The sequence below is a fragment of the Crocuta crocuta genome, unplaced genomic scaffold (assembly GCF_008692635.1).
Source record: "Crocuta crocuta isolate KB4526 unplaced genomic scaffold, BGI_CrCroc_1.0 scaffold727, whole genome shotgun sequence".
Classification (NCBI taxonomy): Eukaryota; Metazoa; Chordata; class Mammalia; order Carnivora; family Hyaenidae; genus Crocuta; species Crocuta crocuta.
In genome coordinates, this window is record NW_027527964.1 from 326919 (window position 1) to 351985 (window position 25067).

The following is a 25067-nucleotide window of genomic DNA, read 5'->3' on the forward strand; positions in this document are numbered from 1 at the left end:
GAATCTTGGTGATGACACCTGAGCACAGGGACTCAGCCACACCTGAAGACTGAAGTCTTGCGCAGGACTCTTTAGGTGCAGAAGCCTCAGACAACAGGCCTGCACATTCAGCTGAAGGCGGGACAAAAAGCGCAGCAGCATCCTGAAGACACAGCTGAGAGGGTCGATGCCTGCATCGTATAGGAATGTTTAGAATCCAGGCCTGCATGGAATTGGAGGTGACACGCTGTTGGAATTCTCCAGTGTTAACTCTGGAATTCTGTACCCGACTGGGATAAGAGTGGCGTGAAGCCTTTATGCTCAGCAACCAAGTAAACCTCACAAAAAGTGAAGGCCGTCAGACACTGTTTTGAAGGTCATGGCTGGCATCCAACACAGGTCTTTTCTGATAGCACAGCAGCACTGAAGCAGGAAGTTGGAACGAGATTTTGGTATGGAGAGAGACCCTAAGCTTTCTGTACATCTTTGCTCTTCTCCACTGTAATTTTTGTTTCTTTGCACATTTTGAATATGACCACTTGATGTAACAATGATGCATGAACTGCCTTCCAAATCTAGCTTCAATCCCTCAAACCCATGGTCATGTTGTAGGTATGAACTTAGATATGGATGGGGAAAAAAAAAACTATGAAAGGCATGTAAAGTCTGCATTTTTATGAGATTAGCTAGAGAAAATATTTGGTCCCTGCACAAACAAAAACTATAAAAAACAAAAAACATAAACTGTATTAGTGGGGCGCCTGGGTGGCTCAGTCAGTTAAGCTTCCAATTTCATCTCAGGTCATTATCTCTCAGTTCAAAAGTTTGAGCCCCACGTCAGGTTCTGTGCTGACAGCTTAGAGCTTGGAGCCTGCTTCATATTCTGTGTCTCCCTCTCTCTCTGCTCCTCCCCCACTCATACTCTATCTCTCTCTCTCTCTCTCTCTCTCAAAAATAAACATTTAAAAAAAAAACTGTACTAGTAATAAAATAGGCCTTTTCCCTTTTACCATGGGCTTTCTTCTTGATGTTGGTCTGGATGATTCATCTACTCACCCATTCAAACTATCATTCATTGAAAAATTTGCTTGATATTTCATATATGTATATATATTTTTATGTAAGCAGCTGGGGAAAAATAAATGGAAGGTAAAAGACCATCTTTGCTTTATATAGCTTAGTGCTTAATTAGAGGTGATTCTAGAGTCAGGCCTAGGTACAATTCCTGGCTCCATCACTTACTGTGTGACTTTAGGCAAATTATTGGCTTCTCTGAGCCTATGAGATGGAAGTAATGATACCTGCATAAAGTATTTGACAAGATAAAACACGCCACGTGAAATAGTTTAGCAGTGATGCAAGCAGACTGAGATCAGAAGGCAGAATGATTGGTGCCAATGCCTGGGTCCAGGGTAGAAGAGAAAGGCTTTGCAGAAAACCTAGGGTCTGGGTTAGAGCTCACAAAGCATGGAGGACTTAGAAAGAAGAGGGGAAGGGTGCAGAAGGAGATGTAGAGTTGAGAATGACTGAGAGCCATCTGGTACCTTGACACCAATCTGCAGGGCAGTAGGAAGAAATCTGTTGATGGTTTAGATGACTGAACACCCTATACCAGGCCCAGGAGGTGGTACTTTATCCTCCTGGGCAGCTGTCTCCATGGTGGGATGTATGCATCCCCCGGGGACACTCATGGCTGGTCCACAGATGTAGGGAGAAAATTTTAGAGACTCTTTCTATTTGTGATATGTCTATCTCATCTTTAAACCACATACGGATATCTTCCAATACAAGAGTACATTAGCACATGCAAATAATTTATAGATAATTAAAACAGACATGTAAGAGAGAATGTGCTCCAAATGTTTTACTCATAGGGATCCAAGTTCAGGAAAGCTTGGAAGCTGCGGCTTTAGGAAACGCAAAGCCCTTAAAGATTTCTGAGGAGTCCGTGTATTGAAGAAGATTAATCTGGACCAAAACCAGTAAACCAAGACTGGTCAGGAACAATGAACTTGTAGTGAGAGACCACTTTCAAAGCCAGCCATTTATTAGCCATGGGCAAGTGCCTTTAACTTCTGGAGCTCCTAGGCTCTCGCATCTATAAAGCTGGGTACGCCCTGACCTTCCACCCACAATACGAGAGGGGGTTGGATGTGCCCCGTGCATGGTAGGTGTCAGTAAGTTTCCAATATAAGGGAGTTAGGCAGCCACTGAAGGGAGGCAGTGTCAGGAAAGTAAAAGAGTGTGTATGTGGAGGAAGAACACTCGAGCCCGGGACAAGGAGTCAACAGTGATTCAGAAACCTGCTTTCCCGCATCCCTGGCTGGAATGTCATCCTTGCACAGGGCTCCAAGACAAAGCTGGTGTGATTTCAGTAGATCTCCCAGCCCTGCCAGAGCTGAAACTAGCCCCATTATCACAGCCTAGGAGCGGGGGAGTAGGGGTCTCATGGCCAGTAGGGAATTCACTGGAATTCTTTCTGTGCCTGTGACCAGGGGGAAAGGCCCCAAATCTTTGTGGTTCCTGCCATGTGAACTTGGTAATTCCCAGGTGGCGGCTGCCTTCCTGCTTCTCAGGCTAGAAGATGACTTAGGTCAGCCTGGAGCCATCCATCCAGCACCAGTTATATCTGGCAATCACCCTAACCTCACCTTGTCCCAGCTCCCTTCCTGGCCCCCAGTCCCCATGTCTCAGAAAATAGATTCACTTGGGGCACGTTGTCTCATTTCTTCCATTCCTCTGCCTCAGGTCTCTACACACACACACACACACACACACACACACACACACACACCACCACCATCGCCACCAGGAAAAAGAACTGGAGGAACCAGCTAGTGGCCTGTGTTTACACATTATCGTGCAGGAGCCGTCAGAGCCCCACCTCAGAGGAAGCTGAGCCAGGGTCACAGTGAGAGCTTGAAGCTTTGTCCCAATTGCAATAACCTTAGAACTAACATTCACAGAGCATTTGTCATTTGTATATTTGTCATGTACCCAGCATGGTTCTAAACACCTTACGTGAATTAAATAATCTGATCCTTGCCATACCCCTAACTGGATAGCTATTATTATTATTGTTATTTTGCAGATGGGAAACGAGTCTGGGTAACTTGCCCAAGGTTGCCCAGTTATGTCTTTTTGATGAGTTGGCTCCTTTATCATTGGGAAATGCCCATCTTGGTCCCTTAATTCCCTCTGCTGTTTTCTACTCATTTTATGAAATAAGGGCAAAATGGATCAACTGGTAAAAAAAAAAAAAAAGCCCACTTCATCTGATTTTAATAGAATCACACTGGGCTTTTTTATGCTTGGTGTTTTCACAGTCTGTCTTTTCCTACCCTTTTACTTTCCTCTTGCATATGTCTTTACATTTAAAGTTCATCTCCTGCAGACAGCTTATAATTGAATCTTGTTTTTTTTATATAGTCAATCTCTGACTCTTAATTGGAGTGTTTAGTCCATTTATATTTAATGCTGGGGGGGTAGGTCTACTACCTTGCTATTTGTTTTCTATTTGACTCCTCCACTTTCCTTTCTTGTCTTGTTTGCATTAATCAAGTATTTTAAAATATGCGATATTATAATCTCTATTGGCTTTTTGGCTATGTTTTTGTATTTTCCCCCCAGCTGTGCTCTAAGGATAATAATATGCATCTTTAATCTATTACCATCTATCTTGAATGAACTCCCTGACTTTTATATGTTCCATTTTTGCGTGTTTTTCATTTGCACACTAAATTCAGACTTAGCTACCTCGGACAATGAACGTTTCTAGCTATAACACAAGGGTATGGCCAGGCAGGCCTCTCTCTCAGCCTAGCAGTGGTTTGGGCAAATTTTTACCTGTTGATCCATTTTTGCCCTTATTTCATAAAGTGAATAAAAAACAGCAGATGATTTATAAGCTTAATTCAGCTGTCTAGGAAGAATGTCTAGGTGAGCAGTAAGCTGGGAATCTAGTCCGAATCTTACACCCTATTGCAAAGGGAACAGAAGAAAAGGACAGAACAGGTGTGGGGAGCTGGTTATTTACAGGTGTGGGATTCAGGGCCAGCTCCCTCAGCCCTCCACCACCTTCAACATGGGCATCTCTTGTTTGATGCCCTGTGGTCCACCTGGTCTTTGGACACGACTTTAGTTCTTCCCTGGGTAGGCTGGCACTGGCCCCTGAGTGAATGGCAGACTTGCTATCTAGAGTTTGTCACAAGGCTGCCTCTGCCCTGCTCACTCGCCTTGGAGGACCTTAAGCTTGACTCCATGTCTAGCCCACAGTACATCTCTGTGAGGGAGCCCTCCTTGGTGCCAAGGAGGGCCATTTCACTCTCAGGGCTGAGGCACTGCTCTGAAAAAATCTCAAGGAGGTTCATTTTTCCCTCTGCAAACATTCCCCTCAGTCCCAACACCTATATTTCCACTACGGAGCATTAGCCCACTATTGCAGGGGAAGTAAAGTGAGCCTTCCACGCAAGCACAGAAATCCAGGCCCGCTGTCCTCCTCCCCATTTTATGGTTAAGGGCATTGAGGCCCAGAGGGTACAAGTGACTCTTGAGATTGGATTGGTTGGTCCTGGTGCAGGGGCGTTCCCCCCCCCCCATCCTCCCCTTCCCTCCACATAATCTCCTAGGAGCTGGGACATTCACCATATGCTCAACCTTGATTTAGATATACACGCACTGACAGGGTATCTTTTCTCAGTTCTCTTCCAGCCCTGATGCCCGCTGGAGAAAGTGTCAGCTGGGTGCTAATAGGTCCAACACCTCTCACTTACTGGGTCATTTCCAACATAGCAGCTGGCAGGGAACTGGTCTTGAGAAGGGGGGATGGACGAGAGGAGAGCTCAGAATCCAGTGAGATGGGAAAGATCTCAAAGTAAATTTCACTTCCTCTTCTCCCCAGCTGAGGACCCCTTGGCTCCTTAGTCCTCCCATACAAATGGCTCTCTTCCTCCCCATCCCAAGCTGGACCCAGGTCCTGGCCCCTCCCCACCTCTATGTCCTGGGGCTCTGGGAAACGGAACTGCAAGGGCAAAGGTCTGTAGCCTTTGTAAGATCTTGAGTGGGGAAAGGCGGGGAGAACAGATCACTGACCACACCTCCAGTTCCCAGGCATCTGGGGGCTTCCATAGCAACCTTCTCAATAGCAAATCCTCCTTTTACAAATGTGGAACCTGATGTTCAGAGACAGCAAGTGATTCACTCAGGGGTGCCCAGCTAAAGCTGACTGCGTGGATGAGGGTAAGGATATACCCAGAAACTGCTTGTTGGGAGGGTCATTTAATGAATCAAAAATCCTGAGCTACAAGCTGGGCCCCAGAAAACATATGTAAATTGGGATCAACTTGGCTCAGAGTCCCAAGCCCTTCCCCCACCTGGCTCTGCCCCTGACCCAAGGGAGGGGGAGGGCTCTCCTGGGCTATGCCTGGAATGCAGCTGCAGCAAGGCCTGCAGGGGGAAAGGGCAGCCTGCTGCCCAGAGGGAGCCCGGAAGGGCTTGCATGCTGCCAGGGTTGGAAGGGGGCCCCCTCTGCTCCCCAGGTCCCCCTCCTCCCAGGCAGCACAGGGGTCTGGTGGCACAGAACTCTTCCCAGGGCTAGCCTCACCTCAGAAGTGGCAAGCTGGGAATCTGCTCTTCCCCAGGCAGGGCACCCCTGGGAGGAGGGATCGGCTGCTCTGTGCCAGCACCTCCTCCCACCTCTGCAGCCATAACCTAAGGCAACTGTTTAAAGAAATGTCCACCCAAACCTCAGAGCTAGTAGCTCCAGGGATGGCTTCTGAGCCTGGAAGGTAGGGGATGGGCTTCCAACCAGCAGTGGCCAGTGGAGAGGGGAGTGGGGACTAGAAGCTCTGTAAGAATCCTGGCCACTGTTTCTTTGTCCTTGTCACAGGTCCCCTGGGCTTAGACTTCATGTCCATTATCCTTCATAAGCTGTGATTTTGAGAGCTGGAGCCTGAGATGGCCCCATCTTACAGGTGAGGAGACTGAGGTCAGATCCTGCTGGCGGGACCTGCATCCAAGCCAGCTCAGCTCCAGAGCCCGAGGTCTCAACCACAGGGCCAGAAGGCCTCCTATCAGAGGGCTCAGACCCCTCTATGGCTGTGAATTGACCAGCACAGAGGCTTTGAGGGTCCCAAAGGGGCCTTGAGGGGGTGGCTGGAGGCCTGTCCTGTACTGTCTAATGGGGGTCCCCAGCTGGACAAGCTCAAATCCACAAAGGCAGTTCTGGACCACCTACCTCCTCCCTATACCCGGGGAAGTGGTGGCCTCAGGCTTCCCCCACGAGGGTTCCAAGATGAGAGTGGTTGGGGAGCAGGAGGTGAAGGGCCAGGCCCCAGGGAGAGAAGGGGTCTGGCCATGTCATACAGAAAGCCCGTGCAACCCCAATCCTCAGGGCTGATGGCAGCAGAGGGGACCTGCCCTGCCCCCCATCCCAACACGAGGCAGGATCTTCTTTTACCCTTTCTATAACCTTCTACATCCTTCCAGACCCGCTTGGCGGCCCCACACAGTATGGGGTGGGAATAATTTCTTCCAACGTACAGATACACAGACCTCAGCTGTCTGTGGCCTGTCTCCTGTCTCCCAGTCTGTCCAGTCCAATACCCTCTCAGGTACACAGAGGGAAGTGCCCACCCAGCCCACCTGCCTCGTTTCTTTCTGGGGACAGGTATGTTTTGGGCACTGCTAAGCACTTTGGAAGAGGAGCCAGGAGTTCTGGGCAAGTAGGCAAGCAGGGAAGAGACTCAGGAGACACGGGTCCTGTAGGAACAGCCTTGGGGAGGTCCCAGTGGGTCTCTCTGGGCAGCCCGACTTGCTTGATGCCCACCCTAAGGAGGGTCAAGGTGAGAAAGGAGGCCCAAGGAGACCCAAGGTGACCAGGGGACAGAGTGCTGGGAGGTGAGCCAGGCCTGCACCCACAGTGTTGAGGCTGACCCTTCCCCAGATGTGGGCTGGCCAACAGGGCCCTTGTCCAGATCCAGGGGCTCTTCTCCCCAGTTCTCAGTGACTTATATGGGGGGTCCTCAAAGGTTAAACCCATGTAGCCAACATCAACATCTTTGTAGGCCGTGGGGACCCCCGGAGCAGCCCCTGACACGGATGGTTATGTTGGGGGGGGTGTATAGGGGACCTACGGTTAGCGAGTCTCCCACTGCTTATTGCTTTGTGACACACCTGGATGGATGGTTCTACCTGTTTCTTAGGGGAAGAGAGTGGGCCTCGCCCCCTGGTAGCCTGTGGAACTAGAGTACTTCTGGCTCAGCTCACGGCAAGATGGGGAAGAAGACTATACCTCGGCCTCCTCCCTCCCTTCTACCCTCCTTTCTCCCTGTACAGGCCTAAAGTTCTTACTCTTGGCCAGCTGTCAGGGTAGAAGGGGTCCAGGACACACAGAAGGGACAGGTCAAGGGAGGGGGCTCAACAGTAACCACAGGCAGGACCACTAAGCCAACCAGCAGAGTCACGAGGGGCAGGAGACTTTAGCTCTTCCTCATTAGTTAAACCAGGATCATTTTTTTTTAAGTTTATTTATTTTGAGAGAGAAACAAAAAGAGAGAAAGAGACAGCATGAGCAGGGGAGGAACAGAGAGAGAGAGAGAGAGGGAGAGACAGAATCCCAAGCAGGCTCTACACTGTTAGCACAGAGCCCAACACAGGGCTCGAACCCACAAACTGTGAGATCCATGACCTGAGCTGAAATCAAGAGCCAGACATTTAACTGACTGAGCCACCCAGTACCCCAAATCAGGATTATTCTAATCCTTATCTTGCATGTCCTGGTGTTAAATGATTAAATCAGATAATAGGCAATATACATAAAGTGCTAATCCCAGTGTCTGGCACCTGGTAAGAGCTCAATAAAAGAAGTGTTAATTCTAGGGCTAACTCTGCTTCCCAGGGGGCTCTGGGTGGGGAACTTTTGCAAATCCTTAATTCCCACCAGTGCTGATTCCTGGGAGGCTGGCCCTCCAAGTGGGAAGGGTGGAGGAGGCTGGGGGTACGGAGAGTCTGAAATGGACAGTCGGGTGGTGAAAAGAGCCAGTGGAACAAATAGGACAGGTGCATGGAGAAGCCAGGAGCGGTGGGCAGCTCAGGCCACCTATTCCTGGACAAACTCCAGGCTGGCTGGGTTCCAGAACACAGCGAGAGACATGTAGGGCCTACGCTAGGGTGAGGAGCTACCATGTGGTTTCTTGTCCCACAAGGAGGCTGGGTCCTGCCTGACTGAGTGATCCAAGGAACGATTTAGACATTGTTCCAGTAAAATCCCATGTAGAGCCTGAAAGTCAAGAGGATATTGTTCCTCTAAGCGGGGTGAGGCACCTTGAGCTTGCTTCCTGGCCCTTTCAGAACCTTCTGCCCTTTCTCCAGTACCCCCATCTCAGTTTCCCCTCACTCTTCCCAGTACAGCCTATTCTGTCTTCCAACTTCTAGGCCTAGGGAGGCTGGACCCTGGAAGCGAAGACTCCTTGCTTTAGCAGCCCCCAGAGGTGCTCCCTTGGATGCAAAACACAAAGGGTTTGTCAAGTCTTTCTGCCCCAGGAGCGGTGTGCAAGTCCACCCCAGGCCTGGGGAACCCCGGCTGAGGCAAAGCCACTGCCCTCTCGGCCTCTCTCCCTAGCTCCCAACTGACGCACCCAACTGACCCAACAGACGCACCCAAGCCCCTGGCCTGGGGCAGAAACAAATGTAGGGCTTAAATCAGACCAGGGGCGTGGGGGCTTGCCCAGCCTCTCCACTTCCCAAAAGAGACTGGGATTGACCATGTGGTAGATGAATGCAAAAATAAGAAAAAGCGGGGCGCCTGGGTAGTTGAGTCAGCTGAGCATCTGACTCTTGATGTCAGCTCCAGTCATGATCTCGTGGTTCATGAGATCTAGCCCTGTGTGGGGCTCTGCACTGACAATGCTGAGCCTGCCTGGGATTCTCTCTCTCCCTCTCTCTCTGCCCCTCCCCAGCTCATGTTCTCTCTCTGCCTCTCTCTCTCAAAATAAAGAAATAAACTTAAAAAAAAAAAAAGTAAAAGCAAGCCAAGCACTGGTCACTCTCCCTGGGAAGCCCAGCTCTCTACGCAGCCCCGTCCCCAGTGGGGCTGGGGCCCCCTTGCCAGAGCAGCGCCCCATGCCCTCTCTCAGCCGGGAGACACAGAAGGAGGGGGAGGAGGAAGAGAGAAAGTATGCAAAAGAGAATGATAGAGGGGCAGGGAAGGTGAGTCCGGCTGGGCTGGCAAGGAGCCAGGAGCTGGCCCTGGGAGGGGAGGAAGGAGGGAGGCCTCTCTTCCATGCTGGTGGGGATGGGCTGCCATGGGCTGATGGGCTTCCTTGAAGGTAGTGGTAATTCCCATGTGGCAGATGCCATCTCCGAGTTCCTGGCATCCCAAAAGGGGCTCAGGAAACAATGAGCTTTGTGGATCCTCCCTATCTCTGGCCACCTGTGCTCTCTGGGTGCGCTTCTCACACCTCCCCGTGTTGTAATAACTGTTGGCCGGGATGGTCCGTCCTTCCCGGCAGGTTGTGAGCTCCTTGGGGGCAGGGGCCTGTCCCATTCATCTCCTGTCCCTGGTGTCCAGCACAGGTAGGGGACATTCATGGATGTGTACAGTGGTGTCTATTCCAGGACCGGGACAGTCCCACAACCCGGGCTGGAGGGAAATGACACTCAAGTCTGGTTCCTCCAGATCCCCGGGCAATGTTGCTTCTATTTCTGCTCCACTGAATGACCCCACTTCCACCTGTGATGGGCCACCTCGTCCAGGAGTCCCAAAACCGGCACATGGGGTCTGCTTCATCACAGCAGGAGAGGTCCAGCACTGCAGACAGATGCTGTAAATGGCACCAGGTGTCTCCCCGTGGCCTCAGCAGGCTCCCCCTCACCCCCACCCCTGCCTGTATGGGCCAGTGAGTCTAGAGAGTGATTATTGGTGCCTGGGGGCAGCCTGCAGGGGTCAAGCTGGGTGTGTCTAGATGTCTGAACTTGTCACTGTGTTCTCAGCCCCAGGCTCTGTGGGAGACCACCGTCTGGGGTGTTTGGTGTGAAGACTCCCCTTGTGCACAGTTTCCCCACACCCACCACCACCTCGGCTCTGGTTTGCTTTCGAGCTATGAACGCCTGCTCCCTATTTCAACCCTCATTGGAAAATGTCATGAATAAGCCCAGCCTTTGGTTCCACACACTCACGCCTTGGCCCCAGGAGCCCTCGATCATCACCCAGCCCTGCCCTGGGCCAGCTACCTTGTCCCAGTCCACCACTTTGAGCCTTGGCTCCATCAAAGGGTCTATCTTCTGAGTGTTCACAGAGGCCACAGCCCCATTCTCCACGGAGCCCTGGGGAGAGAAGATACAGGCGGTTATCTCTGGTGCTGGGGATGGGGATGGGGGAAGGGAACAGTGGGCCGCCCCACAGCGGCAAGAGCCTCTTGCTGGGGCACGGTGGGTGGAAATCAAGGGCACTGAGTGCATTTGAAAACAGGCACACACTACTTGTGTTACTCCCTGCACTTTTCTTCTCCTTTAAAAAAAAATTCTGGGGGCGCCTGGGTGGCTCAGTCAGTTAAGGGTCAGACTTCAGCTCAGGTCATGATCTTGCAGTTCGTGGGTTCCAGCCGCACATCGGGCTCTGTGCTGACAGCTCGGAGCCTGGAGCCTGCTTCAGATTCTGTGCCTCTCTCTCTCTCTGGCCCTCCCCTGCTCACGCTCTGTCTCTCTCTCTCTCTCAAAATAAATAAACATTAAAAATAAATAAATAAATAAATAAATAAATAAATAAATTTCTGTAAGAACAAGAGGCAGAAAGATATGGAAGAGAAAAAAAGCTGGCAGAGAGGCTGTATGAAGTGAGAGCCATCAGTGGGTATGCTGTGGTCAAGGGGGTCCCTGCCAGCTTCTCTCTCTCTCTAGGTCCCTGGCAGGTGTCAGGTAAGAGGGAGGCACGGGGTGGCACTCTGGGCCCCTGGCAGGCTCACTGTGCTGTCCCAATGACCACCCCACCTCCCTCCGTTCCCGGTAATTCCAGAGCCTGTGGGTCACAAGCTGGGGCATCTAGGTCCACGTGCCCATAAGAAACTCAGCACAGCGAGGGAGAGGGTCCCTCTAGCAGCTCCTGTGCGTGGGTCAGCAGCTGTACGTGGGGCAGAACCGGCAGAGAGGTGCCCAGATGGGCTCAAGGTGAAATCGAAGTCGCAGAGAGGCCAAGTCAGAAGGAAATGGGATGGTGGAAAGTACTGGGACAGTCACATGGCTGCAGCTGGCCCTGACGTCATGGGGGGGTTGGGGAGGCTGGAGAGGGCAGGAGAAAGGTGGGGTGGGGACGCCAGAAGCAGGGTGCTGGCAAGGACTGAGGAGCAAACCTGGGGTTTCTATTGGCACAATTGTTACATTTTTGCTTTCAAATGAACCAAGAGAACCTGGTGGTGACAGTGATGCTGGCATTTTCTGGGGAAATCCACATAAACCCAAGTAAAAGAGGGCTTCTGCGGTCTTGTCTTGGGGTGGATATGTCAGTATTTTTAGTCGGGGTCACCTTGCTGATACCTGAATTCATTCATTCTTTGTTGCTTTCTTTCTGTCTTTCTCTCTCTCTCTTTCTCTCTTCCTTCCTTCAACATTATTAAGGTTTGTTTATTTATTTATTTAGAGTGAGCAGGGTTGGGGCAGAGAGAGAGAGAATCCCAAGCATGCTCTGCAGTGTCAGCACAGAGCCCAACAGGGGGGCTCGAACTTATGAACCATGAGATCATGTCCTGAGCCGAAGTCAGACACTCAACCAACTGAGCCACTCAGGTGCCCTGAGATCGTTTTTTTTTTAAAGAATTCAAGGGGTGCCTGGGTGGCTCAGTCAGTTAAGCATCTGACTCCTGATTTCGGCTCAGGTCATGATCTCACAGTTTGTGAGTTCAAGCCCTGCATCTGTCTCTGTGCTGACTGTGCAGAGCTCGCTTCATATCCTCTGTCTCCGCCTCTCCCTGCTCCTCCCTGGCTTGCTCTTTCCCGTATAAATAAACATTAAAAAAAAAAAGAAAACAATAAAAAAGGATCTTGAATGACCTCTTAAGGACAGAGAAGAGTGGATTTTAGAGCGTATCATACAATGAATCTCCCTAAATATCCAATATAAATATCACATAATGAACTTGTCCCTTCTAGTTCCGTTCTACCATCTAAATACCCCAGAGCACCCCCAGCCCCGAGCTATTGATTCTCCCTCCCTGCCAGGTAGTTCTTTTCTTCTGGGCTCCCCAAATCCGTTCTTAAGTTGGGTAATCTGATCCTTCTCTGCAGGCCCACCCTCACTCACCGCAACTCCATCTGCCTCTCTCCACAAAACAAAAGGCTCGTCTTGGGGTCCTGCCCGCCCATCCCAAACAGGGAAGGGGTTAGCACACATATTGTCATTTAGTGCTTTTGTGCTACCTTTCAGACATCCCTGCATGGCAGACACAAATCTATTTTGGGCACACCTACCTGAACAACCACCGGAAGCAGAAGAAAGGGCCATCGCCTCACGGCCCTGGGCACAGAGCGCTCATCTATCCAACCTGTGTTTCTGCTCACTCAAGTCTGGACTGGCCCACGGTTCCTCCTCTAAGGCAGGTGTGACGGGGGCCAGTACAGAACCCAGAAGGGCTCCGTGCCTCCCTGGTGTGGAACAGCAGGGGACCTGAGCTCCCACCGGCCCAATGCGCGCATTCACTTAGTCTCTGGCCCCCTGAAGCCTTTCGTATGGATGTCTGCTGCTGGCATCGTGTGGAGAGCTGGTGTGGCCCAGGCGATGATCTGGACCTGCACACCTCTTCACTGGAGGGCCCCAAAAGATGTGTGGTGAGGGTTGGGACGCTCAGAACAGCGGTGAAGGAGAGAGCGGCAGGCAGCGGAACGCAGAGAAAGCCTGAATATGAGACCTGCAAGGGAGAGTTTGCAGGGACAGGAAGCCTTGGCTCCCTAGAAGCTTCCTCTTCAGGCCTGACGGTCTCAGTGTGGCATCACCGTGGCCCCTGCCTCTTCCCTCACGTCTTTCCTCTCACACGGCTCTCATCCACAGCTACTGCTTTCAGCCATTCATCCATCCACACACGTGCGAGCATCCCTGATGTGCCACAGCATCAGCCCACAGGCCTCTCCATCTCTTTTTCTTGGACCCCGGCCCCACTCCTTGCCTGAGGAGAATGTTCCCAACTGCCCACATATGGTCTGACCCCAAAGCCGTGCAGTCCCCTCTGACACCACTTCCTAAAAGTGAACATAGTATTAGCCCCTGTAAATTAACTTATGGTTGACTTCCCTATATATAAAATCTTTCCCTTGTATTTCCAAACTTCTCTGCTGTTAAGCCCCTGGATTTAACTCTAATTTTCCCCTTTAGCCAGCATTTTCCTTCTTAAACGTCATCCTTCCAGGATGATGACAAAGGTTAATGTTCACAAATGCTTACTATGTGCCCAGCCCTTTAAGCTTCAAAATAAGTGTATGAACAACCACATGATCTCTTCACTTGCCAAGTTTTTTTAAAAATATTTATTTATTTTTGAGCGAGGGGAAGGGAGGGAGAGAGTGTAGGGGAGCACAGAGAGAGAGGGAGACAAAGAATTTCAAGCAGGCTCCATGCTGTCAGCGCAGAGCCGGATGCGGGGCTCCATCCCACAAACCATGAGATCACGACCTGAGCTGAAATCAAGAGCCAGACGCTCAACTGACTGAGCCACCCAGGCGTCCCTCATCTGTTAATTTTTTAAAAATCAGACTTTCCATGTGTGTTTCCCCCTGCTCCCCCCCGCCCGCCGCCTCAGTTGGTATTTATAATTTCCTGACTCTTGCTTGGGCAATGTATATTTGGGCAATTATATCATTTGTGCGATGGAGCTATAGATTCCAATAGGGAATACATTTCCTCTTTCTTAGGGTCCCTAATACGGGCTCCTGAAAACATTAGGTGCTCCACTCATTATTTCTTGAGTGGACCATGTTGCAATGTTCTTTGCAAAACAGCCAGGATTCCCTGAGGCTCATGCAGTGGGGGGGCGTGGCTTCTGGGGGCGTGGCTTCTGGAGGCGTGGCTGCTGGGGATAAAGCCCTGAGGCCCCCTTGGAAATGTAAAATAAACCTGCTTAGATGAGACAAGTGGCCCGGGACACTGAGCACACCATCTTAAAATGCCACTTTGGATAGGACAGTGCCCAGATACAAGGGTCAAAATCGCAATAAATCTGGACCTTATATTCTTGGCGCCTTTTGGGCAAGTACAAGGGATAAGCAGAATTAAAAGTGCATCAGACATCACTTCTCGGACTTTTCGCTAAGATCAAGTGTAGTATCTGTTCTTATCAGTTTAAAAGTGCATGAGACTTATACAGGAGTGCTAGAATTTTATTTTGCCAAATAAAACTATTATTTAGAGGCATCTGGGTGGCTCAGTTGGTTAAGTATCCGACTTTGGCTCAGGTCATGATCTCAAAGTTCATGAGTTTGAGCCCAGCATTGGGCTCTGTGCTGTCAGTGCAGAGCCTGCTGTGGATCCTCTGTCCCCTCTCTCTTTCTCTCTCAAAAATAAATAAACATTAAAAAATTTTTTTAGTACCATCAACAGCATTTCATATGTGAAAGAAAATTTCAACACCAAATAGATAGGAAACACATACTTTCAGAATAAATAAAAGACAATTCTTCCTAAGGAAGGACATTTGGCAATTTTACATGAACTTTTTTTAAAGGGTCCTATTTATAAATATTTATTAATGGAGAAAAATTACAACCTAAAATTGTTTTGTGAGCACTAATTGTGCATGATTATTTTCTTGATTCAAAGTGGCCAGTGTGGGGCTCTCTAATCTACGTGTGACAAAGTACAGCCAATGTCCACTTGTTCCACTTCCAAGGTTTTCTTAAAAATTAGTAAAAACCCAGTTTCACAGATGAGTGTTGGCTTAAAATGGAAACAGAACTTTTACGGTTTTTTTTCATTCAATTGGAACTATTCCAGGTGAAAAGAGGGCGGTGGGAGAGAGCCATGCCCACAGCATGGCTCACCGGTTTGCATGGCCAGCATGGAGTGGCCGGGGTGCTCTCAAGGGGCGCCTGGGGGGCTTAGTCAGCTGAGTGCCTGACTCTTGATTTCGGCTCAGGTCATGATCCTAGGGTCATGGTAGTGGCCCTGCATAGGGCTCCATGCTGAACTCAGAGCCTGCTTAAGATTCTCTCTCTTAACGGAGGACCATGGGGGAGAAGAAGGGGGGAAATAGTGGGGGAAAGGGAGGGAGGCAAANTCTCTCTAAAGTAAAATAATATTAAAAATAAAATTAGAAAAAAAGATGGGCCCCTTGAACCCTGGATGAGGCCAGTGCGAAGGCTGGCACTGGCGGTGTGCTGCCCACAGAGGATGAGGGATGAGGGAGGCAGGAGAGTGAGCAGGCACAGCCTCTTCCTGTCTGTCTCCTCCTTTCTTCTGGGGCCCCAGCTTAATCTCCACTGGAGAGTCCTGGAGCCACCAGGTAGCAATGTCATGGGTGATATGCTCTTGGCAAATAAGTTCCAGACTGACCATGTATAAGCAAGGTGCTCTCTGGGTGGCCTCCTCGGGACCACACCCCTCCCTCGCTGGCAGAAGCCCAGGTCATTAATCACAAGACTGTACACACCTCTGGTCTGGGAGGAGACTTCAAGGAGAGTCAGGGCTTGCAGCACGCTGGTACCGCCAGGAGCAGATACACTCGGGGACCAGGAAGTGTCCTCTAGTGTGTCTTTCATTGACCATTTTACTCGAGTATCGCTGTGAGATTTCCAAAGGCCTAAACGCCTTCACCCCCACAAACAGGACAAAGACCCTCCTGAAGAGGGGCTTCCATCCCCACTCTGGAGGCTGCTCCCCTCCAACCCCGGGCACAAGGGTTCCAGGAATGCGTCCTCCTGGGAGCCGCTGCCCCACACGCACTGATCTGGGCCACATTTTCCAGGCTTCCATGCCCCGGTGTTTATTTTATAGTTGAGCCGGGCTCACCCTTGAATTCCACAGGCAAACACCATCCATGAATCAGAAGTGTGTAAAGGTCATTCCTGGGAACTAGGGTACAAGCTCAAGCTTTAAAATATTTTTTTAAAAGGTTTCTTGTAAACTTCCACAATGCATTATTTAAAAGACTCTCCTGATCCTGGAGGCAAGCCAGAGAGATCTTTAAAAACCAAAGCGCGTCAGAAAGTGAAGACCACGTGCGTTCTTTCCCAGTATTCGGAAACCGTTCTGCCTTTGGGTTGAACAAGTTTCAGTGTTTCGGTAAAGCAGGCGAGAATTCCGTAGTCAGGCTCTCGTTGGCTTTTGTGACACTGGTCAGCGCAAGTGCGAATGAGTGTAGCTTGACGCAGGGTGTGCAGCCCACCTGTGCAAGGTCTCAGGCTCCTTAGAGGGTCTACCTGAAGGACACAGACGGGTGTGGGCAGCACACACACAGAGCGGGGCGGAAGGCCCACCTCCTCGTCCTCGAGTCCTTTCCGCCCTATGAAGAGGGGCAGGAGACACTCTAGAAGCACTTCAGTGATGGGGCCCATGGCTGTTTGGGATGAGCCTGATGACTGGAGCAGGGTGGCGCTGGGGCTGAAAGCGTCTCGCTCTCCTACATTTCCCTGTGACGGTCCCCCAAGCTAGAACATGAGCTCCGTGAGAGCAGAGATCCGCTGTCTTGCTCACCGCTAGGTCCCCGTAGCTGGCACAGGGTCAGTATTCATGCTTGTGGGATGATACGTTAATGAATAGTTGGTGGCCTGTTGAGGCTCCAGGGGCCCAGGCCAGGAGAAGCCACCTAAGTGTGGGCAGGGCAGGTAGAGAGCTTCCCAATGCCTTCCAAAGCCTGTGTGTACCTAGAAGGTCAACGTGCTCAAGAATGGCCAATGTGCTCTGCCAAGGAGACTGCGTAGGCAGGCAGCACCCATTCTGAGGTGAGAAACACTGAATGTGTTGGGAAATATGGCGGGGGCAGCAAAGAGGGCGTTCCCATCTGCTCGGGTCCTTCAGCCACCGTTCAAAGCTACAAGGAGAGAAGCTAGTGGGACAGCAGTGCCAGCCTTAGCTTCTCCCAGGGCAATGCTGGTTCCTGGCTGGTCAAGAGGCATTATTTCCAAGCCACAGCTCTCCTCTCGTGGAGAGAGTCCTGTGCACACCACTGCCCCTTACTCTGGGCTCCATCCTCCTCCGTCTTCTCTCACACCTAGTTCAGCAACCTCGGACCCAAACTCATAGAGGACCCAGGAGTCACTCCTGCCAGCTCCCTAAGGTTCCAGCCGGTGCCCTCAATATCCCTGTCTCTCAGGGAGTCAGCCCTGGGACAGGAGGATCAGTCTGGGACCAGCTCTAAATTCTAGAGGCTACAGATTCACCTCTAGACTAAGGGACAGGGTTCTAGACCAGCCTCCATTATCAACTTGCTATGCGACCTTCAGATCTTTCTCTCAGAACAAGAAATTATCCCGGACAGGGCACTCTGACTTCCGGCCCTGTCCATACCAGTGGGTGAAGGGGGCAGAGCATGGCTCATAATACAGACTCATTTTGTTTGCATAATAACGTAGGAATATTCTGCACCTCCACAGGGAAAAATGCTCACTCTCATTTTTAAAACATGAGGTACCAAGAAACCCACCAACAAAAAACAAAACCACGAGGCACCCTTTTGCTAGAGATGAAATTAAAATAGGAAACGCAACAGGAGCAGAAACCAATGGTCACGGTCACTTGGTCTTGAAGGAGGGGCAGTGGACCAGAGGTGGCGTGCCCCACTGGGGGGCGGGGCGGGGGGGGACAGCCCTGACTCCAGTCCAGGTCAGGTGAGGAAGGAGCTCAGTGTTACAGACCTCCCCATTTCTAAGAAAAGCCGGACAACTAGATTTTGGTGTGAAATTTCCAGATTTTTAAGATTTGTTTTGCATTTAAAACCAACAGACAAAGGATGTGGGCTAAGCCGACCTGTCTGAGGGCAAACGCAGCCCCTGGTCTGCCAGGCTGAAATGGTGGGTGAGCCGCGGCCTTCTGCCTCATGGTGCAGCCACAGAGAAGGACGCGCGCCGACAGGCAAGAGCAAAGGTTTTGTTCTCCCGAGCAAGGCCCACAACAGGGAGTCTGCACCCACGCGGGGCAGGCCTACAGGACCAGCTGTATCAGGGCCCTGAGTGGGTGGGAGCTCTGGCCCGCAGGGTGACGGCCTCCTCCCCCCTCCAGTCTTAGCAGACAGGACTGACTCCAAGAGAAAGCCAATCTACTGGTTCTCTTTCCCCTTGTGTGACTGGAAAGGAGATAAAATCTGTGACGGTGAGAAGGAATCACAGCGGAGATGCAGGCCAGGCACCACAGATGTGACCTCCGGGGCCTCACCTCCCAGTACAGAGGTCGGCTGTGGGTTGACCTATTCCGCCCCCGTCCTCCCCAACCCCTAATTCGCACACTGAAGGGCTAACCCCTAGTATCTCAAAATGTGACCTTACTTGGAAGTAGGGTCATTGTAGATGTGACTAGTTAAAATGAGGTCCTCAGGGTGGGCCTCAATCTTACATGGTCTGTGTCCCTATAAAGGGGTGAATCTGAAGGGCAGGGAGGACAGTAGGTGAAGATGAAGGCGGAGATGGAGGCGGAGCATCTACAAGCCAAGAAACTCCAAAGATTGCCGGCAATCCCCCAGAAGCTCCCGGCTCATAGAGGAAACCACCCCCACTACTGACACCTTGATCTAGAACTTCCAGCCTCTAGAGCTGCGAGACAATAAATCTGTGTTGCCTAAGCCACCCAGTGGGTGTGACTTCGCAACCCAGGAAGCTAACACAAGGCCTGAACCAGATCCCCTGGGATCAAGACAAGGCCCCAGAAGGAGAAGAAATTCAACCAAAACAACTGGAAGAGGCATCCCGGGACGTGTGGAGAAAGAGTCTGTCCCTCATCCTCCCTGAGGAGGCGGCAAACGCCAGGGTCTTGTGCCCAGCCCAGCCTTCCCACCAGCCCTGCTGTGGCAGCCGGCACAGAGAGCCCTTGGTGGGAAGCCATGACACCCCCCTTCCTAGCTCACTGTTTGCTGTCTGGCAGCCAGGGCTGGCCTTATTCCCCTTCCTCAGGGCCTGAAAAGTCACTCCTCAGTTTTCCTCACAGGGAAGAGGCAAGCTGAACTGGGGGGTGGGGCGGGGGGAGGCGGGTGTCAGGCAAACTGCCGCCTTCTTTAGTGGAAATCTTGGCCAACTTTGTCCCGCTCCCCCTCCACTGGGGCGTGTGGCTCTGGGACACACAGGCCACCTCCATGGTGAGCGCCATTCCCACCCCACATGTGTGGCCGGCATCTCACTGATATCGACGTGATTCTCCCTGAGACACAGGCAGGAGGTATTCCACAGTTGGGGGAAACAAAGGCACAGAGGGACCAAGTCCCCGCTTGCAGGAATCTCAAATGGTTGCCGGGACAGCCACCCGGGAAACCATGTCCAGTGCACTCCCACTAAGGTTCCTCACACGTTGCCCCCCGCCTCCTCTGGGAGGGCTCACCAGGAGGCTCCCGGGCCCCTGGCGGGGACTCTGCCTTAGCCCCCCAGACCCTGCTGTCCCCAAGGAGGGTTTGCCTGGAGGGTGCCTGAGGCGGAGAGAAAAGAGAAGAACAACAGAAAGCCTGCGCTCTGCATGGTAAACAGACAAGCCAGCCCAGAGGCAGTGAANCAGATGGCCTTTTATCTTGCAGCCTGAGTTTGGCCTGAAAACCCTTTCTCTGAAACGAGATGGTGCCCAGGCCCTGTGTCCAGCTGCCCCTAGCCTCTAGGGGCCCAAAGGAGGGCGGGGACTCTGCTCCACACTGGACTCCATGCGGTCCTGGGCAGGTAGGAGGGGGCAGGATGGGGGGGGCGGTGCAGCAAAGCCAGAACCACAGCTGCACCAAGAGTCTCCCTTGGGGGGAAGCCTTCTGTGGTAACAAGCCCACCCCGAGGCCTCTAGGGGACCACTAGTTGCTTTCAGTAGCTAGACATTTGGGCTAAAAGGAAGGATCTGCTTGCTTTCATTTCTTTTTTTTTTTTTTTAATATTTTTTTATTTATTTCTAGGGGAGAGAGNGCGAAAGTCGGACGCTTAACTGACTAAGCCACCCAGGCGCCCCTGCTTGCTTTCATTTCTAATGAGCTGTCCTCTGCCAGACTAGGTCCAAATCAGAAGCTCGATGCAGCCAGGTCCTATCCTTAAAGCATTTCTGGGGCGCTGGGTGGCTCAGTTGCTTAAGCGTCCTACTTCAGCTCAGGTCATGATCTCACAGCTTGTGAGTTCGAGCCCCACACTGGGCTCTGTGCTGACAACTTGTCCTGCTCAGTAGATGTGGGGACACGGACAAGAGCATCCCAACCTCCTTGACATCGGTTCACTGTGGACCTTGTATTGCTTCTCCTCATGACACGATCCCCCGTGGAGGACATCATGACCCACCTTGTCACCACAAGCAAAAGCCAGTGTAGGTGGGCAATCCAGGATATCAGAAAAGGGAGGTAGCTGATTAAACATACTGAACAACTACTCAGCTCTCTCCAGAATACACCCCCAAGTTTTCAGGCTGTTAACTTGATTCTCTACTAGGCCCTGCCTACCATGGACCATCTGCATCCCCAGGGAGCCTTTCCTCTCCACCTCTAACCTCAGATCAGGGTCCATACCCAGAAACGCACCAAGAGTCAAGTGGACACTTTTTTTTTTTTTTTTTTTTTCCCCAATGGAAGCCTGACTCTGGGATTTGGGGCAGCTGGGAGCCCACAGTTGCAGGGAGGGACCTGGGCTTGGTCAGGGTGGACAGGAGATCTCTGAGGCTCACCTCCTCAGTCCCGCCTTACAGAGTCCTGCCTGGTGCTACAGCACCTGACTTTCAACCCTGATGAGCTGTACCAGCAGCCTGCAGGACTTGATACAACATTTCTAGACTATAGTCTCTCAAGACTTAGACCTCGAGGCACCATAGGAAGGCTTACAGAATGTGCTATGCACAAGGGAGATACATTTAAAACATCTTACATATACTATCTCCTCACCGGCCCAACTTCTATGTTAAAATACATTTCAGATTTATCATGTAATGCTCCAGTCTGTAAGGAGTATCCTCAAAATACTCTATTCTTCTGGGTTTTTTTTTTTTTTTTAAGGAGGCTTCACACCCAGTGCAAAGCCCAAGGTGGGGCTTGAACTCACAACCGTGAGATCAAGACTGAGATGAAATAAAGCGTCAAATGCTCTAGTGACTGAGCCACCCAGGTGTACCTATGTTTTGCTGTTTTTTAAAAAATGTTTTTATTTATTTTTGAGAAAGAGAGCACAAATAGGGGAGGGGCAGAGAGAGAGGGAAACACAGAATTGGAAGCAGGCTCCAATCTCTGAGCTGTCAGCACAGAGCTTGATGTGGGGCTTGAACCCACAAACTGTAAATTCATGACCTGAGCCAAAGTCAGTCAACCAACTGAGCCATCCAGGCGCCCTTATGTTTTGCTGTTTTTAAAAAGAGAAACAACATCAATGTTTACAAATGACCTCATATATTACTATCCCAGAAATAATATTCCTAAATTTTCCTTTTATGATCTACTAGTTTGAGATAATTCACTGCTGTTCTCATCATTGGTTACAAAATGACAAATGACTATATTGCCAAAAATAATAGAAGGCACTGAACTGTTATGTAAGCAAAACAAAACAATAACAACAACAAAAATCAACCTGCCTTATACCTACTACTTTTTTAACAATTCCGATATACTGATTCAAACTATTCCCTCTCACGTGCCCCAATGTGGAATCTCCTTCCCATTTACAGTCGACGATGTTTATGTTCAGAGAGGTTGACTGGCTTGTCTCCAGGGGTATGATTAGTTCTAGAACACAAAACTGTTGGATTCTGGGCCTGTGTCTTCTTTTCCACTCTCATTTAACCTAATTCCAAACTCATTGTACATCTAACAAAATTGCCATGGTGAGTCCCAGAACTGGTGTCTCCTGGTGAGCTACAGCGTGTACCCCATGTTTTATGTTCATTATACATCAGGATTATACTCGTCACTATAAGGTGCTTTAAGGGATGATGTCCTTGAACAACCCCAGGACAAACTGTCCTTATGGGTGGTCAGTGCCTCTCTGATACAGCCAATCACTCAGGGACATCACTTAATACACAATCTGATGCGGTCAAGGGCAAGAAGGAGCTATTTGTGAACAACACAGGGATACTAGCTTCCGGGACAAAAGTCACCAGATTAGGATCCCATTATCCTAGAGAGAAATACCTTTCAACTCTGGGCCACAGCTCTAGACCAGGGATGCCCCATAGAACTTTCTGCGATACTGGAAATGTTCTAGATCTGTGCTGTCCAATATGGTAGCTACTAGCCCCATATGTCTACTGAGAACTTTAAATGTGGCTCATGTAACTGAAGTACTGAATTTTAATTTTACTTAATTTTAAATTAAATAGCCACATGTGGCAAGTGGCTACCATATTGGATAGCATAGCTCAGGGCTTATATATTCAGCTACTATTTAAGATCTCTACCTGAGTGTTTCCTTGGCATTTCAGACCCAACATGGCCCCAATGGGCTTTGATTACCCCATCCCAAATCTGGGCTTCTACCCAGGCATTCACTGTTTCCATACATTAAGCCACTCAAGTCACCTTGACATCATCCTCAATTCTTTCCCTTATGCCCAGCATTTGGTCCATCAGCAAGTTATAGTGGTTTCACCTCCAAGACATTTCTAATTCCTAACCGCTTCCTTCTGTCTCAATGGCTGCGCAGTCCAGGCAATCTCCCTCTGTCATTTGGACAACAGTGATGTCTTCTTAGCTCTCTTCCTGCTCCCGCTCTTGTACCCCTTCAATCTACCCTCCACATGGCAGCTGGAACAATCTAGTAAACTACAGACCAACTGTGTCAGTCTTCCACTTAAATATCTTCCAACCTATTCTCAAAATAAAATCAAACCCCCCTAACAATGACCATGAGGTCTACAGAGGCTGGGATCCTGCTCCCCTCCCCACTCCACCCCACCCCACACTCCCCTTCACCTGCAGTGCTCTAGTAGCATAAGAGCCTCCTTTTGGATTCCTGATGCCACCAAGTCCTATCATACTCCAGGACCTTTGCACTTGCTGTTCCCACTGCCTAGAATTTTTAGCTTTTTTACCCATTTCTCCTTTATGACAACTCCTTTGTGTCCATCAGATATCAACTCTTCAGAGAAGTCTTCCCAGACTACTTCTGTCAGAAGCTGTAGCTGTTACTCTGTCACAGTCCATGTTCTAAAATACATGATCTATTCTGTTGTATAATATATACACATATGTATATGTACACACACATAGACTATAATAGTCTAGATAATATATGATATTCCGTTGTAGCTCTTATCACCACCTGTTAACTATCCTGTCTCCTCCCTTCCACTGACAGGTATGCCCCATGAGGGCAGTGATCAGTTGTCTTTTTATCCCCAGCACCGAGCCCAGTCTGAGCATGAGGAGAATCTACTGTTTGTGCCCGAATAGGGGAAGAGATGGCAGGCAGAAGAAAGCAGCCCTGCATGCCCCTGGGGCCACGTGGGGTTTTTGCCAGCCTCATCTTTGGAGACTGCCCATCCTGACTGCAGTCACTTCCCTGGTCCAGTTCACTTGTCCAGGTGAGGATGGACTGAGGGCAGCAGGTCGGAACAGACCCCACAGGCCCTAGCGAGGGGGAGGGGCCACACTGGGAGACCGGGATGTCACCACTCTCCAGCTTCTCTGGGGGGTGCGTGGCTTTGCCCAATAGGGTCTGAGCACTTAGCAACTCAGGTTCTGAAAACATCCATCTCTCCCCGCCTAACAGAAATCTACCTTTTCTTGGCAGAAGCTGGGACTAAAAGGGCTTATTATCATCCTGTTTTGATTTAATCAAATGTTCTTACAGATCTCATGTGATTTCACTGCAGCCACACCAATCTTGTAGGGACACAGGGATTTGGGAACTGAGGCTGGGAGAGTTTGAACGACTCACACAGTGTCACACAGCCAGGGCACAGGTCTTGGGCTGCAGACTCCAGGCTCCTCCTCTTTCTGGATGGGTGGATGAGGCGGGGCCCGTCTGCACAACTGCTCTGTGCCTAGCCCCACGCAGGGAGCCTGGGGATGCTGATTCTTTAGGAATCCCAAGAGACCTGCTCACTGAGAAGGTTTCATGTTTCCAGTTTTTCATTCCCATTTCCCCTCTGCTCTTAGCCTTCTAGGGCAATGGGCTGCAAACTTTACAGTGTTTCTGAGCCACACACAGTGTTTGTTAAAAACATAGGTTTCTGGAGTCTTGTCTCCAGAGATTCTAATTTTATAGATTTGGGGGGTGCTCCCAGGAGGAAAAAAAATACATATATAATATATACTCATATAAATACATATTATATTATGCTAAGTAATTCTTTGATTTAGTTTACATGCATTTTTTTCATTCAAATAAAACATCAAACTTTTCATGCAAGTCTTCAATCTTTGAATCTCCGTGGCCACTAGAGTCATTCTCCTAAAATCGAACACAGACCTCCAGTGCACACCATGCTTACTTCCATCTAGGTTGTTTGAATGGTAGAGTTGTTTAATGACATCTATACTGGGTGGAATGGTGACCCCTACCCCCACCCCCCAGATGAAATTCATGTTCACCCAGAACCTGTGAATGGGACTTTATTTGGAAAGAGGGTGTTTTGACAGTGACATGCCTCCTTGCACCCAATGTCCAAATCAAGGTGCAGGACATTTCCATCAGTCCAGAAACACCCAGGAATCTATTTTTAACAAGCTTCTCATTTGATTTTGGTGAGGGAAGGCCGGGGAGTAAGTATCCAGTTTCCTTGGCCCGAGGGACGAGAAGTATGAGATTTATAGCACTTTGCAAGAAAGACGCCAGTTTCCGTTAGCAAACACGGCTGCTTCACTGCTTTTCCAGTCTCCAGCCACAGGCTGTGGACACACTGCAGGGAAGGTACACAGGATGCATCCTTGTGCAGAGCTCCAGTGGCAAGGCTGCTTTCACTCCACCCGTCTCCCCCGCCCCTGCATTCCCCACTGAAATCGCTACCATTCCATGACCGCTTG

At 50.2% G+C, this 25067-nt stretch overlaps 1 protein-coding gene and 1 pseudogene across 1 annotated transcript in view; one reads left to right on the forward strand and one right to left on the reverse strand.

Annotated features, from left to right (window-relative positions):
* FA2H (fatty acid 2-hydroxylase) overlaps positions 1-25067 on the reverse strand; it is a 55915-nt gene that overhangs the window by 15375 nt on the left and 15473 nt on the right. The window contains exon 4 of the mRNA XM_077752809.1: positions 10210-10302. Within this exon, the coding sequence (XP_077608935.1) occupies positions 10210-10302 (93 nt within the window). The remainder of the gene's footprint in view (positions 1-10209; positions 10303-25067) is intronic.
* Positions 14247-14450, forward strand: LOC144222324 (U2 spliceosomal RNA; annotated as a pseudogene).